Genomic DNA, 18,246 nt, shown 5'->3' with positions numbered 1-18,246 from the left:
TTCTAATCTGGGGTTGGGTGCTCACCTCTGCCCACATTTCTCAGAGGTTCAATCAAGGCCCTGAGAAGCTGAGATGCTTCCTGGCCCAGAAGTGCAAGACAGGGCAGCCCCTCTGGGTGGGCCCTGGGGATGTATGAGGGGCAGAGGAAAGACCAACCGGCTCCTCCCCCAGAGGCCAGGACACGCTCAGCTACTCAGCATCCTCTCCGGGGTCTCAGGCTGGGGCAGCCAGCGTTGCTGCCTCCCACACAGGGCCTTCCCCGCCTTCGAGGGTCTGGGGGCTGAGGAACAATGAATAGGGTTGGCTCCCCTCCTCCCTGGCTCGTCCCCAGTCTCTCCTGTCTCCTCCTCCTCCACAGACAAACCCTTAGAGGTCAGTGTTTCCCTGCTCTGTCCTCAGTGCCTCCTCTATGCCACCCCGGCCCTGGTGAGCTGATTCACTCCGGAGGGCCTCAGAGACCCTATTGTCAAGGACTCCCAAGGCCACATCTACAGACCAACCGGACTTCACTCTGTGAATGCAGCTGCCCCAGGCATCTACCCGCTGGAAACCCCATGTCCAGCATTGAATCCTTGCTCCCCGAAAACCTGCTCTTCCTCAAGTGCCCAGCCAGTCAGTCAGAAACCAGGGCCTGACTCCCTACTCCGCATGTCCAGTGGCCAAAAGTCCTGTCAACCATCTCCCCATTCCCCCCACCTCACCCCCGTTCTATCACACCCCTGGGATCTCTGTTCCCTGTGCCACACTTTAGTCACATCTTGGTCTCTCCCCTTCCGTCCATCCCTGCACAGCATCCCCTCTTCAGCTTCATCCCTGGCATGGGCACCCTCAACCCAGCCATCCTTGACCTCTGGCCTTTTCTCATTAGGCACATTAGTCACACATTAGTCAGCCCTCACATTAGTCAGCACTCACCTTTCTCCCCTGGCTCTTTCCTCAAAGGCTAACACTGCATGTGGTGGATACATCTTGGCAGCTGCCTGGTTCCCAACTTCCCCCTGCTTGGCTGGGGCTGAACTGGAGCAAATGGGTGGGCTTCTCAAATCACAAGAGGACTACAGGAGCCTGCCCCCACTGGCCGGAGCTAATCAGACCAGTAGTAGATACTTGACCCAAGCTGGACCAATCAGATTCTATCAACTGGGTACTTGAAACCCAGAATCAAGAGTTTGGGAGTCCCAGGCATGGAACCTCATAAGTGCCCATAAATGACAGAGCACTAGAGGTCCCATGCTCGACCTCAGGCAGCTGGGACCACCTGCTTCCTGCCCTTCTGAATTAGCTATCCCCCTTTAATTCACCCCCCAAACTCCTTTCCATTGCTTGCAACCAAAAAGCTTAACTCAAGCCTCTGCTATCTTGAAACTGTCTCCCTTTCCCCAGACTCACCACTAGCAGTCATGACCCTGTCTTTCTCCTCTCCATCAAGGTTCCACAGTCAACTCCACTCCATCATCTCTCATCCACTCACCCCTAGGCCCATGATAATTCAACGAAGTCAATAAATATTTATTGAGCATCTGCTATGTACGAGACTCTGAGTACACAGAACGAAGTGCAGACTGTGGCCTCAGAGAATACACAGTCTGGCCCAGTAAGGGTACGTGCAAACTGTAACAAAGATGAAAACCAAACATGGTAAGAGACCACTAGAGAAACTCACAGGTCTTATAGGAGGCAGCAGCTCTCAGGTGTCCAAAGGAGGGGATGTCTGAGCACTGTAATAGCATTCAGTGACAAGGGACATTTTTATGCACAAGCCTCAGTTCAGGAAAATAAAAAATGAGAGACTTTAGTTTTAATTAAAATGAAAACAGACGTATTAATATCTGTGAAAAACATAATAGAACTATTTAGATTTCCACTTTATTGACAGGAAAAAAATCTCAGTAAGAAATTTGGCACATTGCATTTCCCCTGCTAAAATGTTATCATCAGGTCACATCTGAAATGCTGGCAGGTAGGCAGACCACCTGGAGTCTCCTGGCTGGTGATTTTCATCACTGTCAGACAGGACTTGGGAGAAGAGAAAGGCATCGAGGCAAAAGAGGAGTGTGAGCAAAGGTCCAGGGAGAAACAGCACGGTAGGAGAGGGAGGAATAACAAAGAATTAGCTAAGCAGGAAGTAAAGAAGGGACAGTCAAGAAGGGAAACCAAAGGCCAACAGAGGCATGATTTCAAAGTCAGGCCCTTGATAAACTTTATTCTGAGAACAGGAGGGAGTCATTGAGAGTCATTGAGTAAAAGAGGGTCATAATCACTTTGGTGACTAGAGTCGAGTAAGGGAGGATTGCTCCACCCCTGGTCAGCCCTTAAGCCCTAACTACCAAGTCCCTGAGGCTTGTGGTTCCCATGAAATATCTGCTCTCCTTAAGCTGTCAAGCATAGGGATGGGGGGTGGGGCAGTCCAAAGATGAAGACTCAAAGGGAGAAGTGGTCCCTGCTTGCCCCTGTCTCCAGCCCACCAAACCCAGGCTGAATGTAATTGTCCTCAATGAAGCCATCATCGTCCTCATCTTCAACCACCTCGGGGCGACCTCCCTTCCCTGTTTCAGGCAGTGGGTGGTGCTGGTAGCTGGCACGGTGTTTTCGGCAGAGATGGCATTTGGCAGCAACCGCGATGAGGATAGAGAGGACCACAGCCCCCAGGACGACCCCTACCAGCACAAGCCATGTCTGGATCCCGCTGCCTGGTCCAGAGGATACGGTAGATGTTGTGGGGACCTCGGAGGACCCCACGATGGCTGCAGAGAAAGGGACAGTGTTATGGATGGGGCCCAGGATCGGCTCCCAGGGGAAACTGAGAGACATGAGTGCAAGGTCCTCCCCACAATCCAAGGGGAACCCAACCCCCTCCTCAGTCTCCCTCCCACTGTCACTCACTTTGGTTCGCCTCACTCATGGAGGGGCCAGAAGACACTGGTAGCCTCAGCCTCTGCCAGAAGAGCCCTGGTTCTAAGGAGACCCCCGGATGCCAGGCAGCCCTGGGACAGAGTCCTGGAATATACACACGCAGATGGGGGTCAGGGACAGCCACAGACACTCGTTCCGGGCCACACTCACAGCCACAGGAGGGCACTGCGTGAACTCTGGAGACTGGACAACTGGCCATAACTAGCTATCCACAGGAGCAAAACAAGCTGAGCCATGGACATGGGCTGTTTATAAGGGAACACCAGGAAGTAGCTGGAAACATAACTCAGTGATGTAATTTACTGAGCACAACTTATGATTCACCCATAATGTGAGCATAAGCATTATCCCCACTCTTCAGGTGAGGACATTACAGCCCAGAAAGGTGAACTAACTCAGCCAAAGACCCAGGACTTGAACCCAGGTCTCAGATGCCAGGGCCCAGAGCCCAGGCTGCTCCCCTGCTCCGTAAGCTGAGGGTGGGAAGTGGGGCAGAAGCAGTCTCACCTTCCAGAGGATGGACAACAGCAATTCCTTGAAGCTAATGGGCAAAGCAGAGACCACGATGGAGGATGGTGCTGGTCCCCATCCAGGATCGGAGGCCCCAGATACTGCCAGAACAGCCCTGGCCCTCAGCTCTGGAGTCAGGAGCACTGTGTCCCTACCCTGTGTCCTCTACCCTCAGCCCTTCAGGCACATTCCTTGTTCATTCACCTCTGCCTCAGGGGGCGGGGAGCTGTTTTGGGGGAGTAGCCGAATGTAAATCAACTGGATCAGGAAATTACCTGGCTGAGACCCTAGGGCTGGGAAGGGTCTAGAGGAGTAAGAGCATCTGAAGTAAGGGACTATCTGGAGCAAGATCAGCTAGGCTCAGGATACCTGTAGAGAGAGCATCTGGGCCAAAGGAATGTCTGGGGTCAGGGGGCAGCTAGGGGAGGAGCTAAGGGAAGAGCATCTGGGTTAGAGAAGTACCTGGAGGAACAGGAGCTGGGGCTGGAGGTATCTGAATCAGAAGAGGCCCTGGGAGGAGTGTCCAGGCAGAAAAGCACCTAGGAGAGAAGCACCTGGTTTAGGGAGCACTCGGCCATCGTCTTTAGTATCCATACCTTAACGACGCCTTCCCTCCTCAACACCACCGCACTGCCACCAGGCCCCATGAGTTCTTCCTCTCAGTAGCCCTAGAATGCTGACATCCCTCCTCTGCCCCAGTTCGAGCCACCTTCATCTGGTTCCTCAACTCGCAATAACCTCCTGAGATCTCTCCTTACCTCTCATCCATGTCAGTGATGGGCCTATGGACCAAATCTGACCCCATTACCCTCCAGCTTAAAAGTCCTGCACAAGCTCCCTAGGCCCCTACAGCTTTGTGCAGATGCTTCAAGGCTTTGCAATTCAGCACACGGCCCTCAATTCCCTCCCCATGCTACACACACACACACACACACACACACACACACACGTCCTGCCTTGCACTCTTGTTTCTCAGGCACTCCCTCCTCAGTTTTTCGAGTCCCTCATCCCTCAAGGCCAAATCTGACCATACCTGCCTGTGAGGCTGTCCCAAGACCCCCCTCATCATCCCCTTCACTGCCCTGCCCACTCGGCCACCAGTCAGAATTCGCCAGTTACTAAATGTGCAGCTCCCTAGGCAGGGACTAGGCTGACAAATGTGCACCCTGCTGTAGGCAGAGAGAGAGCTTGGCAGTCAGCGGTTCAGTGCATGTTTGTGAGATGAGTGATATAGGGGGTGGAGTGGGGGAGTCATTAGAAAGGAGAAGTAAATCCTTCACTCATCCATTCAGCAGCAAAAGTCCACTGCGTGCCTATCTGGGCCCCATACTAAGTCTTGGGTTCTCAAAAAAACATGTTTTGTTCAGTTGAAATGAGTTGTTCAAGAGGGAAGGAACATATGCACAAATATGGCTAATTCATGTTGATTATGGCAGAAACCAGCACAAAATTGTAAAGGAATTTGCCTGCAATTAAAAAAAAAAAACTGAAATGAGTTCAATTCAACCTGATGTTTCTAAGATTTTACTCCTATTCCTTTCCTTCCTGCCCTATCCCCAGGGACACACACACACACACACACACACACACACACACACACACACACACACACACCCTCAGGCTATCACCCCACCCCTTCTGGTTAAATTTCTTCCAACGACAAACACACACTCCACCCCAATTTGTAGCTCCTTTCCTGCTCCCAGGAACCTTCAGGGATCTGTGACTTCCCCGCCCAGGCCCCCCAATGCCTTCCCATTTGCACCCCACCTGTAGGAACTGTGCCCAGTCCGCAGAGGAGCTTCCGGTTACAGACAGCAGGACCGGGCCAGGTGGGCGGGCCCGAGCTGTCCCATGACTCACCTGGAGACGCTGAGGGCAGGCGGGGCCGGAGGCGCGGGTGAGAGGAGGGCAGCGCCGCCAACAGGGACGACTAATTCTACATCTTCCCAAGCTTTTGCAGAGAACCTTCAGGCACAGGTCTCACCCCCACCCCCAGTGCTGAGCGGGTGGGGGGTTGGTGCAGCTGGGATCCAGAGAGGGGACAGTCTTCAGCGGGCGGCTGCTCAAGCTGGCGGCCTGATAAACAAGTGAATTTCCGGTGACAGGTACAAAGTCCAGAGTTGAAGAGGGTGCTCTGCAGGCCTGTGAAGGCGGTGAGCCAGAACCAAAGGGGAGAGGGGTGGGCATTCTCCAGGCAAATCCAGAGGGACCAAGCACAATCAAAACTGCCTGCAAAAGTGGATGTAAGCGTGTGTGTGTGTGTGTGTGGGTGTGTGTGTGTGTGTGCGGATGTGGAAGTCGATGGACAGTGTGAGTTTAGAGGCCTTTTGGGAATGTGATGTGGCCTGGGGGTTTATTCTGTGTTTGTGTGTTTACCTGAACAGAGAGTACAAGCCTCTATCTGGATCTCAAGGGTTCTGTGACCCCCACAAAGCTAGGCTCCCCAGGCTTAGTGTACCTCCTTGTCCTTTCAGACCCTCAGGGAGTCACCTTCCCCGAGTCCCCAGTCTACCCTAGCAAGCCCCGCCCCTACCTTGACAGGCCCCGCCTCCACCCGGAAAGCCCCGCCTCCTCTATGCCCAGAGCTCCGCCTATCAGAGCATTTCCGTCATTATTTTGTAATCATTTCTTCCTCAGCTCTCTCCCCAGCTAGACTAGTTGGGGAGCTCTCCCAGGGTGGAAACAAGTTTGACAGTCTCTAGGTTCCCAGCACCTGACACAGGGCAGGCTCTCAGGAAATAACTAAGGGAGGAAGGGTTCCATGAACTAAGTCATGCAGGCATAGCAGTTCACAGGGACCCACAGGGCAGAGAGGGAGCAACGGCTGCGGTCTGGGCTTGTGAATGGGGCACGATTAGAAACGCGGGTGGAAAGCGGATGACCAGTTCATGCAGGACGTTGAAGATCTTGGCACGGAGTCTGAACTCCTGCTGCCAGTGGCCCATTCCTCAGTCTCCCACCCACACCTCATGTTCTCTGCTGCAGTCATGCCAAACGATTTTCCATTCCTAGAATTCACCATGTGCTCATCTCCCCGGCTTTGCATGTGCTGTTCCTGGGACCCCTGCTTTCCTCCAACCTTAATCCTCTCCCCCAACATATCCACCTCCCACCTGGCTGACTGTTCCTCCCAGGCCTCCCATCATGTAGGTCCTAGGTGAGGTCCTCTTGATCTAAATGTACCCTAGCCTAGGTCCCTCCTCCCCACTCTGTGCCCCTAGAAGACCCTGGCCCTTCTCCCTCATGGCCCTGACCACACAGTATTGTGATTTTCTCTTTACTTGGCAGAGTCCCCTATGAGTCTATAAACTCTGAGGATAGGGTCTGTGTCTGTCTTGTTCCCCTTCAAATCCCTAACATCTAGAATGACAACAATCCGCACCCCTGAAATAAACAAATGAGAGGAAAGTGAATATTATCCTGGATGAGGCAGTGAAGATCCAAGGAAGGTTTAGAAGTTTTGGTTGATTTTGAAGCAGGGAAATTTCACAGGATTCAAAAGATATTCATTGAACACCTACCATATGCTGGACACTGTGCCAGCACATGGTACATATGGTTTTGATGTTGTTGTTTTCATTGAGGTATTCACATAGCGTAACTTAGTTCACATAACATCTACAACAAATATCACTCTATTCATCCATTTCAGCACACAATTCAGTGGCTTTTAGTACATTCAGAATGTTGGGCAACCATCATGCAGTGTAGTTCTAAAACCTTTTCATCACACCAAGAGAATTCCCCCTGCTTGTTAAATAATCACACTTCGTTTCCTGATCCCTAGCTTCCAGCAACCTCTAATCTTCTCTTGTCTCTATGGATCTGCCTATCCTGGATATGTCCTACAAGTGTAATCATATTTGTGTCAGCTTTTTAATGAACTGCTTTATTTAATCCTCCTAACTGTACTATGAAATTTATGTTAATTACCCTCTTAACAGATGAATAAAATGAGGCCTTAAGAAGGTAATTTCCATGAAGTCCCACAGAAGAAAACAAGTAAAAGTCTGCCCATCCATCAGTCAGCCATTTATTCAATGAATATTTCCTAAATGCCCACCACAGAGCCACAGCCAGCCCATAGGCAAGCATTGTAAAATAGCAGAAGGCAACCTGCTAAATGCCCCCACAGCACGGAGAGCAGAGAGCTGGCTGGATATTAGCACCTACCAGCCTCTCAGCCAGAAGCTTTGGTGCAGGGAACAACCTTTCCAACCTTCCGTGGCAGCCCTGGCAGCCGTATGGTCAGCTCTGTGCTAGCTACTGCGGAGAGTTCCTGCTGCCATACAGCTTTCATTCTGGTGGTGAAGATAGACAATACACAAGTAAAGACATGAATGTGATCATTTCAGATAATGGTTAGTGCTATGAAGAAAGTAAAATAGCTTCGAGTCATGGAGCTGTGGAAGGGGCTCCTATTTTATATGAGATGGTCGGAAAAGGGAGGTTGACTGAAGGGGAGGTATTTGAGCTGAGATCTGTATAAGAGAGAGACAGCAGTCATGCCTATATCTGGGTGAAGAACATTCCAGAAAAAGGGAACAGCCAGGACAAAGCAAAAGCAGGACTGGCTTGTTCAAGAAACAGATGGAGGCGGGCTAATGGAGTCCATTAAGTCAGGGGAGATGGGAGAAGACCTGGCGATGCCGTGCCAGGTCCTTCCTGTGAGATGGGGAGCCATTGGTGATCAGAGTTGGGCACCCAGGGACTGACCTTCTTCAGCTTCTATGTGAGGAATGGATGAGAGGATGCCAAGGAAGAGGTAGGTAGGCCAGTTAGAGAGCCATGGCTATCACCCAGGAGAAGGGATGTGGCATTAGGGTAGTTAGGTAGAAATGGAGAAAAGTGCTCCATTCTGGATGTAATTTGAGGGTGAAGCCAACACAATTTGCTGATTGGATATGGGAGTTGAGAAAAAGAAAGGGAGCAAGGATAGCTCCAAACCGTTGACCTGAGCAATTAGAAGGATGTAGCTGTGGGGAGACTCTGGAGGGGACAGATTTGGGAGGGCAATCTGGACCTCAGTTTTCAACATGTGACTTGTGAGATACCCATGATTCATCCAAGTAACATACTAAGTAGGCAGCAGATAAACTAGCCTAAAGGCAGCAGAAGGTAGAGGCTAGATATATAAACTGGGGAACCAGCAAAAGACAGACTTTTTTTAAAAAGCTGGTCATCTAGATGAGACCCCATAGAGAAATGCAGAGAGAAAAGAGGGCTGAGGGCTGAGCCCTGGAGCCCTCAGGGAGCAGAGGTGAAGGAGCAGAGGAGAAGCAGGCAAAGGGACTGGGGAGTGACCAGCATGATGGGAGAGAGGTGTCCTGGAGGTCAGAGAAGAAAGTGTTTCAAAGGCAAGAGCTTGACCAGCTACATCAAATGCTGAGGATAGGTCCGCTAAGATGAATGTGAACTGAAAATTGACATTGAACTTGGCCATGTGGAGGCACTGGTGACCTTGACAAGCACAGTTTCACTGCTAAATCAGAGACAAATGCCCAACTGGATCCATGCCTGGGCATGGGAGCAGAGGAGGTAGGGACAACTCCTTCAAGGAATTTTCTATAAAAGGAGCAGAGAAATGGGGCAGACATGGGAGCAGGTGTGGAAGGATTTTTTCAAGACTTTTTTCATGGCTAGGAGCTTTTAGACCATGTGCATATACTGGTCAGAATAATCCAGGAGAGGGAGGAAAGTGATGATGCAGAAGGAAGAGAGAAGAGACAGTGGAGGGGGGGCATCCTTCTAGAATCAAGGGGTGTGGGAGTTGAGTGGCAGGTGAAGGGCTGGCCTTGGGCAGGAGCAAAGGAAGGCAGAGTGTCAGGTGAGTGATGGGAGTCAGGGGGTTTTCTTCCCATGGCTTCTGCTTTTCCAGAGAGATAAGAAGCAGTGTCCTCAGCTGAGAGTGGGGAAGGGGTGCTGAGGTTTGAGGAGAGAAGACGTGAGTTTATCATCCTGGGGCTTTGGAGAGAGAACTGCATGTGGCAGGCTTGCCAGGCAGCATCAGGACCCCCTTGAAGTGAGCAGCATGAGTTTATAGTGAGGTCAGTCAGGATGGCCGAGTGTTTTGTTTTCTAGCCCCTCCAAGTGCAGGTGGAAAGAAGATGGAGCCTGCAACTTAATCAGGGTTGGGAGACACACCAGGCAAGTCTGATAAAGGGGACTGAGCTGTAGACAAGGCCTGAGATGGGGCCAGGTAAAAAGGGAAGTGTGGACAGAGTTGAGGAGGTGGGAGGGACTCAAAAAGTGGCAGAATTGATGGATTTTAGCAGTGATTACTGGCTAGAGTAGTAAGGTGAAAAAATACAAGTAGTGGGCAGATGACAGCATATAGAAGTGGAGGTTACCCAGGGGGTGCCGTTCTTGATACAGGGAAGTCCTAGGACATGAACCATGGAGTGGTCCTGAGGTAGGATCTACAGACTGATAGTGGTTTTACTATTGCCTGCGGCATATTAACTCCTGAAACAGAGGTCAAATGATTATGTACTATAGTTCAATAAGTAAATGGCAGAGGCAGGATTGAACCTAGGTCTTTTGCCTCTAGGTCCAACATATTTCCAGCCAGCTCCATTATGGCGACCTGCAGCTCCAGCATCGTGATTAGTGATGATGAACCAGGTTATGACCTGGATTTATTCTGTATACCTAATCATTATGCAGAGGATTTGGAAAAGGTGTTTATCCCTCATGGACTGATTATGGACAGAACCGAACGGCTCGCTCGAGACGTGATGCATGTGATGGGAGGCCATCACATCGTGGCCCTCTGTGTGCTGAAGGGGGGCTATAAGTTCTTTGCAGACCTACTGGACTACATCAAAGTACTGAACAGAAATAGTGACAGGTCCATTCCTATGACTGTAGATTTCATCCGACTGAAGAGCTACTATAATGACCAGTCAACAGGCGACATAAAAGTGATTGGTGGAGATGATCTCTCAACTCTGACTGGAAAGAATGTCTTGATTGTGGAAGATATCATTGACACTGGCAAAACGATGCAAGCCTTGCTTTCCCTGGTTAAGCGGCATAATCCAAAGATGGTCAAGGTTGCCAGCTTGCTTGTGAAAAGGACCCCTCGAAGTGTTAGCTATAGACCGGACTTTGTTGGATTTGAAATTCCAGACAAGTTTGTTGTGGGATATGCCCTTGACTACAATGAACACTTCAGGGATTTGAATCATGTTTGTGTCATTAGTGAAACTGGAAAAGCAAAATACAAAGCCTAAGATGAGAGTTCCAGTTGAATTTGGAAACAGCTAGTGTCCCATTGATATCACCAGTAAAATCATCAAATGTTCTAGTTCTGTGACCAGCTGCTTAGTAGAGTTTATTATTGCATGTGTCTTCTAAGGATTGTATCTATTTTGTATTTTAGAAATATTAGTTACTGCATTCCTGAACTCTTTATTTGCACTATGAGCCTGTAAACTATCATTTCCCTTTGGGTAAATTGTTGTTTGACTCATGAATAAAAAAATCTCTTAAACTGTACCACTATTGAATGAAAATATTGAAGTTGTATCTGTAAGAAACATTTAAAGAAAAGAATTTATTCATTTTTGAATTGGTATTTTAACTTTTACACATTCGGGAAAGAACAGAAGTGATAGAACATTGTCCATCGGCACCACTGTGTTTAGAAAAGTAAGAAGCAGTCAGTTTCAGACCAGTGACAGCTCTGAGAGGTATCATTATGTCAGATAAACCACACATCCTGGAATTATTTTAGTAGGTTTCAGTAGTACTAACTGTATTTTCCCACTTGTTCAGATTCTTTCCAGTGAATCTTTGTCAACAGTTCCTTTTATTTGTTTCCCAAATTTTAAACTTTTTATTTTGCATTGGGGTATAGCCGATTAACAACCAATAGTTCCTTTTAAATACAAATCACTAAGTTCCAAAAACCTACCACTTTTTGAATTCTTCAATATAAAAATCCTTAAACTAAAAGCTGTCTCTTTAACAAATAAAAAGGTGATGAGGTTGATGAAAGCCAGAAAATGCACGTGCACACTCAGTCACAAATATGCTCACAGGCCTGACAGGTAAGAGCTGCTCAATAAAAGTTTGTCAAATGACTGAATGGTCAGAATTTGGGGAGCTCACTTGCTCTCTTGGGGTGAAAGCCTGGAATTAACAGAGTGTGCAGGAACCTCTATTCTATTATAAACAGGTACCGCCTTTGACTAGGCAGAGGACATCTTTTTCCTTGTGAGCCTCTGGAGGGTGACTGCCCATTTCCTGCTCCCAGTCACACCCAGCATCCCAGAGGAGGTGGAGGCCCCACCCTGCACCCTTCCGCCCTCATTCAACCCCCATCTTCCCTGGAGGCTGGCCCCTCCTTATTCCTGCTCAGCCAGGGCTGACTTCCTGGACATGCCCCAACATTCAGAGCATCCCTGATGTGGTCCCAGCAGGGATTGAGCTCTCTGACCTGGTCATCAGTGAAGTAAGATCAAAGTGGTGCATCCCAGCAACACTCGGAGAGCACAGCTTCTTGGCTTTCCCCACTTCCTCAAGGCAGACCAGCCTGTCTGGGGCCATGGTGTTCCGCAAAGCCCTGAGCAAGAACCTACTAAACCTCCTCTATCCCAACCACACCACCATGAAACTCCAGTGTAGTTGCCTCGGATGGTTGCCACAGCCAACATCCAGGTTCACAGGACAGCTTCTTCCCAAGCTACCAGCTCCACCTTGCCAGGCTGGATTTATAATTAGACATCACAGGTGTCCAGAACAATGAAGCAGCAGTCTGGGATCCCCTGTCATCAGCTCTCTCTAGTAACTGGATTGGGAAGAATAAAACTCAGCGGACCTGCCAGAGGATAACCATTCCCTCTCCTGAGGGATGTTACACCCAGGCAAGTGGCAAGAGGTGACAGGACAGCTGGACAGAGTGGCCCCACAGGCTGTGCCTCCCAGCCCCACCTCCGTGGGCTCCTTGCAATAGGAATAGTCATCTTTTCCACATTCTCGCTTTCTCCTGGGGGCTGGAAAGGAGGAGAGTTGGTCCTATCTGAGCTCCTGGGAGTGTTGGGTCATTCCCAAGTGGAAATCCTCTGGTAGTCAACACCACTCATGCCTGGGGAAAGGCAACTCTTCCCACAATGGCATGAAGCCCACTCCTGCCTGCTGTTGCACTCACAGCAGAATAAACGTCCCTTCCTCAGGGTGGGGGCAAGGATTGAGCACCAACATGTCTTCAGGGGAAAAGGATTTAAAAAAGCAGGGGATGTCCCTGTGACATAGTGAATGAATGGGCTGTGTCGTCACTACTCCTTATTCTCAAATAACATTCGAAGTGAGATTGAACAGCCGGGAAGCTATCCCCATGCTTCAGCCAGGCTGTGGATCTCGCAGGAAATTGTGACTGTGGCCGGTGGTGGCAGCTTTCTCCCATGAAATGTGCTTTGTATTCTAAGTAGCCTTGCTGTTGTTTGAGGCCAAGGACAATGAGTCATTTGTGTCCCGAGCCAGTGGTTCTAGGATTTCAGAGTGGAGATGAAGTAAGGACCTGGTGTACCTTAAAGGCAAGATGCTCTGAAAATTCGTGCCTGCCCAGCTCTACCAGTCACGCTTGCCTTTTAAAGGGCCCCTACTCAATTGTGACACAGCACAGAGAAGACAAATTATTTTTCTGGAGTAAAACATCTAATGCTTTCTGAGTACATGCATGTGTGAGTGCCAAGTCATTTCAATTGTGTCCGACTTTGCGACCCTATGGACTATAGCCTGCCAGGCTCCTCTGTCCATGGGATTCTCCAGGCAAGAATACTGGAGTGGGTTGCCATGCCTTCCTCCAGAGGATCTTCCTGACTGAGGATCAAACCTGCATCTCTTGTGTCTCCTGCGGTGCACTCAGGTTCTTTACCACTAGCGCCACCTAAGAGGCCCTTCTGAGTGCTTAAGGGTTGACTTTTTTTTTTCTGTTTTATTTTTATTTTTTTAATATAAATTTATTTATTTTAATTGGAGGTTAGTTACTTTACAATATTATATTGGTTTTGCCATACATCAAGGGTTGACTTTTTAAAATCATTTTAAAGACTTTGGAGATGATGCATGCAGATGGTAGCCACCTCCCTGTAAATGCTGGCAGAGACTTACTTTTACCCTGCTTGCCATCTGGATGGGACCATTTAGCAGACCTGATCCAGAGTTAAGCTCTCTGGTTCTAGATCAAATTGTCTGGGATCAGAGCTGAGCTCCACCACATGACACTCTTAGGAAGCCTCAGTTTCTTCATCTGTTAAATGGGGTAATTATAATTAAACCTGATTCAAGAGATAAGGAGCTAATGGGGAGGTGTCAGTGTATTTTCCTGGCACTCGTAAATGTTCAATAACCATTTGTCACTCTAATGGAGGTTTGTTGCTGTTCTACGTAAGACCTCTACTTGCAGTACTAGATAAATTTTGTTCTAACCAAGGTCAGATATGCTTTAAGAGGGTCCTGAGCTTTGAACTATCTGAACCCTGTATGCGGTGTTGATTCCAGCTTCTGTTCTCCCAGGGCTCCTCAGGGCCAAATGGCCTTTGTCAAGCAGTTTGTATAAAAGGGACTTCATTCAAGCCTTGTTGGATTAACTGGGGCTTCCTTTAAATAAGGGCTTCTTTTCAGAAGTTTTCTTTTTTCTAACAAGGAAAAGAACACAATGGGTTCCAAGTAATCTACAGACCTCATCACAGCTTGTCACAGACACCTGGAACATCTTTTCAGCCCAGAGTGCAAACAGGCAGCTCCCTCACTTGCTAACTTCAGGAACCTAGCCCCAGCCTGTCCCCAAAGCATTTGCTGACAAACTTCCGCTCACTAAAGTTATTTCCTGGAAGAATAGTAAAAACTGGTTTTGAATTAACAGTATGGCTTTAGTTGCTGCAGAAGCTAAGTGAAATTACCATTGTTACCAATTATTTACCTAAAAAAAAAAACTTTCAAGAATTACTTTCTTTTTTTTTTCTTTACTGATCAACATGAAGAATGATTTACTGGTAAGTCATTTTCAAGCAAAGACAAGGACTTAGGAATTGGGTTAATGTGTTATTTCAAAAAAAGGAAATTTCATAATGTTGGTTGGACACCAGTTTGCTTGCTCCTTCAAAGAGCAATTGTGATGAATAGTAGAGAGAGTTAAAGCGTTTATGGAATAGATAGACACCAGCATTTGGGGTTGCACCCAACAAAGAAACATCTGAAATATTTTTCAAAATAGTCTAGAAGCCAAGACACAAGGACACGCTTTAAGAGCACATAGGAATGTGGCGGGGGGAGGGGGGGCGGCAGCGCATATTGGAGCTACCCGTTTCCTTTCAAATCAATGAGGAAAACAAAGCAGCATTCAGCCTTGCATACTGACTTGACACAGTTTATATATAATGGTTTGACTTTAATCCAAGAAGCAAAGATGGAGCGCTCTGTTTATTTTGAAAAATAATTGCATGGACACTCAGGTTATCCCCCCTTGTCTGACAGGTTTCCTTGGGAGAAGTCTGTCTCTGTTACTTAGAAAAGTACCAATTTAGCACCCTTATTTAGATGACCTTGGTATCAATTTTGACAAGGGTTTCCCTGGTAGCTTAGATGGCAAAGAATCAATTTTGAGAGGCAAACTGAAGAGATTCATTTTCTTCCCTCTCTGTTGATCCATCCCTAAATTTCTCAAGCAATTGTGTGTGTGTGTGCACATAATTTACATAACAATTTCACCCAGATGGGTCTCAACTCTGCCACCATTTCTGCAAGAAGACAGTGGAACTTGTCTACATAAAACATTAAATCAAATCCATGGGCATTTTCAAAAGAGCCTGTCAAGTGTTTCCACAAATATTTACCTGCAAGCTAAGATCATGGAAGACCATGGAAGGGGTATAACTCAGTTCAGTCTCTGAGCCACTTCTCAAGGAAGACTGATGCAGCTTGGACAGTCTAGTTTTTCTGTTCCTCTTAAATGTGAGGATCACTTGGATAAAGGTGAACCCGGACCCAGTAGGGTGACCACAGACAATGGGATTTTACTTTCATAAAACAAAAGAATAATCAAGAAAACAGTGTTTTGGCTGATTTGCAGCTGAGTACTCCCTCCAAAGCGGTACTTAATACCACAACCATTCATGCTCCTGAGTTCTCTCACCGATGTGTGTATGCTCAGTCATGTCTGACTTTTGGTGACCCCATGGACTGTAGTCCGCCTGGCTCCTCTGTCCATGGAATTCTCCAGTCAAGAGTACTGGGATGGGTTGCCATTTCTTATTCCAAGGGATCTTCCTGACTCAGGGATTGAACCCAAGTCTCTTGCATCTCCTGTATTGGCAGGCGAATTCTTTACCACTGAGCAACCTGGGAAGCCCTCTCTGAAGGGTAGTGGAATGTTTTTTGCCTTTTTTTCTTTTTGACTGTGCTGGGGCTTTGTTGCAGTGCAGGGGCGGGCGGAAGGCGGGGGGTGTTGCTCTTGTTTCGGTGTTGCTCAGGCTCAGCATTGCTACGCATGGCCTCACCTCCCAGTGGCACTTGGGATCTTAGTTCCCCAACCAGGGAACAAACCTGCGTCCCCTGCATTGGAAGGCAGATTCTGAGCCACTGGGAAGTCCCTTGCCTTTAAAAAAAAATTATTTCTTTATTTTTGGCTGCACTGGGTCTGCCTTGCTTTGTGAGGGCTTTCTCTAGTTGTGGCAAGTGGGGTCCTACGCTTCATTGCAGTGCACAGGCTTCTCACTGCAGTAGCCTCTCTCGTTGCGGAGTACAGGCTCTGTGCAAATGGGCTCCTGTAGTTGCAGCACATGGGCCCTAGAGGGCTGGATCAGTAGTTGTGGCCCACGGCCTTAGTTGCTCCATGGCTTGTGGAATCTTCCTGGACCAGGGATTGAACCTGTGTCCCCTGCATTGGCAGGTGGATTCTTATCCACTGGGCCACCAGGGAAGTCCTCACTTGCCTTTTTTAAACCAAGGACATAAATATGAAGAGCTGAATTACCATTATTTCAAACTTATTTTATTTTATTCTCAAAAAGATAGTATGAGTCAGAGAACAGAAAAAAGATATACAGTGAAAGTTCTCACTCTCACTGCCCCATTCCTATCTACCTTATTCTTCTCACCCCAAGTAATAACATACTTGCACGAATTCCTGTTGTATCTTTTTACTTTCCTTATACAAATACAAGTGCTATCAATATATATTCTTATTTTCTCCTTTCTTAAGCAAAAGCCAACGTACTGTTCTGCATCATCGTTCTTTCACTTATTAATTAGTGTGTCTTAAAGAGCTTTTTCAGAGAAAGCAATGGCACCCCACTCCAGTACTCTTGCCTGGAAAATCCCATGGATGGAGGGGCCTGGTAGGCTGCAGTCCATGGGGTCGCAAACAGTCAGACGTGACTGAGTGACTTCACTTTCACTTTTCACTTTCATGCATTGAAGGAAATGGCAACCCACTCCAGTGTTCTTGCCTGGAGAATCCCAGGGACAGGGGAGCCTGGTTGGCTGCCATCTATGGGGTCGCACAGAGTCAGACACGACTGAAGCAACTTAGCAGCAGCAAAGAGCTTTTTAAAATCAATATATAGACTTAGAGATTTTCTCCAATCATTTTTACGGCTGCACAGTATTCCCTTATGTGGTTACATCAAAATTTATGTAACCAGTCCTGTGTTGATTGACACTTGGGCGATTTCCAATCTTCTACCATAAGATACAGCGCTGCAATGAAACATTTTATGCTGTTCAGGTATATCTACAGGATAAATTCCCAAGAATGTGAGTCAAAGAATAAATGCATTTGTGAATTTGAAAATATTCCCAAATTGCCCTTCATGGGAGTTAGACTAACATGCATTATATGTGAGCATACCTGTTTCCCCACAATTCCATCAAGAATGTGTCTTGTAAAATTTGTGGATTTCTTGCCAAATATTGGGTGAAAATAGTAGTTCAGTAGCTCAGCAATGACCAACTCTTTGTGACCCCATGGACTGCGGCGCGCCAGGCCTCCCTGTCCATCACCAACTACCAGAGTTTACCCAGACTCATGTCCATTGAGTCGGTGATGCCATCCAACCATCTCATCCTCTGTCATCCCCTTCTCCTCCTGCCTTCAGTCTTTCCCAGCATCAGGCTCTTTTCCAATGAATCAGCTCTTCGCATCAGGTGGCCAAAGTATTGGAGTTTCAGCTTCAACATCAGTCCTTCCAATGAACACTCAGGACTGATCTTCTTTAGGATGGATTGGTTGGGTCTCCTTGCAGTCCAAGGGACTCTGAAGAGTCTTCTCCAACACCACAGTTCAAAAGCATCGTGAACTCCTTATTGCCAAATTCAGACTTAAATTGAAGAAAGTAGGGAAAACCACTAGACCATTCAGGTATGACGTAAATCAAATCCCTTATGATTATACAGTGGAAGTGACAAATAGATTCAAAGGATTAGATCTGATAGACAGAGTGCCTGATGAACTATGGACATTGTACAGGAAACAGGGATCAAGACCATCCCCAAGAAAAAGAAATGCAAAAAAGCAAAATGGCTGTCTGAGGAGGCCTTACAAATAGCTGTGAAAAGAAGAGAAGCAAAAAGCAAAGGAGAAAAGGAAAAGTATACCCATTTCAATGCAGAGTTCCAAAGAATAGCAAGGAGAGATAAGAACGCCTTCCTCAGTAATCAGTGCAAAGAAATAGAGGAAAATAATAGAATGGGAAAGACTAGAGATCTCTTCAAGAAAATTAGAGACACCAAGGGAACATTTCATGAAAAGATAAAGGGCTCAATAAAGGACAGAAATGGTATGGACCTAACAGAAGCAGAAGATATTAAGAAGA

The 18,246-nt window shown here is 47.6% G+C and overlaps 2 protein-coding genes across 7 annotated transcripts; one reads left to right on the top strand and one right to left on the bottom strand.

Annotated features, from left to right (window-relative positions):
* Nucleotides 1–1,851: 1,851 nt before the first annotated feature.
* On the bottom strand, nucleotides 1,852–5,419 carry C3H1orf210 (chromosome 3 C1orf210 homolog). 4 transcript variants are annotated; one of them, XM_070786711.1, is made up of 5 exons: nucleotides 5,288–5,419; nucleotides 3,887–3,963; nucleotides 3,700–3,808; nucleotides 2,885–2,998; nucleotides 1,852–2,745 (listed from the first exon to the last, which is right to left on the bottom strand). In XM_070786711.1, exons 4-5 carry the CDS (start codon nucleotides 2,901–2,903, stop codon nucleotides 2,423–2,425), a joined length of 342 nt encoding a protein of 113 aa, XP_070642812.1. In that variant the 5' UTR covers nucleotides 2,904–2,998; nucleotides 3,700–3,808; nucleotides 3,887–3,963; nucleotides 5,288–5,419; the 3' UTR covers nucleotides 1,852–2,422. The 4 variants fall into 4 exon arrangements, with proteins under 4 accessions (XP_070642812.1, XP_019813236.1, XP_019813235.1 ...); XM_019957677.2 differs by lacking the exon at nucleotides 5,288–5,419 and adding an exon at nucleotides 5,195–5,278; XM_019957676.2 differs by lacking the exon at nucleotides 3,700–3,808.
* LOC109556410 (hypoxanthine-guanine phosphoribosyltransferase) lies at nucleotides 5,287–10,927 on the top strand. Of its 3 annotated transcripts, none has more exons than XM_019957674.2 (2): nucleotides 5,287–5,404; nucleotides 9,978–10,927. In XM_019957674.2, exon 2 carries the CDS (start codon nucleotides 10,006–10,008, stop codon nucleotides 10,660–10,662), a length of 657 nt encoding a protein of 218 aa, XP_019813233.2. In that variant the 5' UTR covers nucleotides 5,287–5,404; nucleotides 9,978–10,005; the 3' UTR covers nucleotides 10,663–10,927. The 3 variants fall into 3 exon arrangements, with proteins under 3 accessions (XP_019813233.2, XP_019813231.2, XP_019813232.2); XM_019957672.2 differs by having other exon boundaries at nucleotides 5,396–5,532; XM_019957673.2 differs by lacking the exon at nucleotides 5,287–5,404 and adding an exon at nucleotides 5,463–5,580.
* Nucleotides 10,928–18,246: the final 7,319 nt, after the last annotated feature.

The sequence above is a fragment of the Bos indicus genome, chromosome 3 (genome assembly GCF_029378745.1).
Source record: "Bos indicus isolate NIAB-ARS_2022 breed Sahiwal x Tharparkar chromosome 3, NIAB-ARS_B.indTharparkar_mat_pri_1.0, whole genome shotgun sequence".
Lineage (NCBI taxonomy): Eukaryota > Metazoa > Chordata > Mammalia > Artiodactyla > Bovidae > Bos > Bos indicus.
Note: the sequence above shows the minus strand (reverse complement) of the source record. Positions and strands in the feature narration are given on the sequence as shown.

Coding starts and splice junctions, on each gene's coding strand:
- LOC109556410 (XM_019957674.2), top strand. CDS start 10,006: ATGGCGACCTGCAGCTCCAGCATCGTGATTAGTGATGATGAACCAGGT.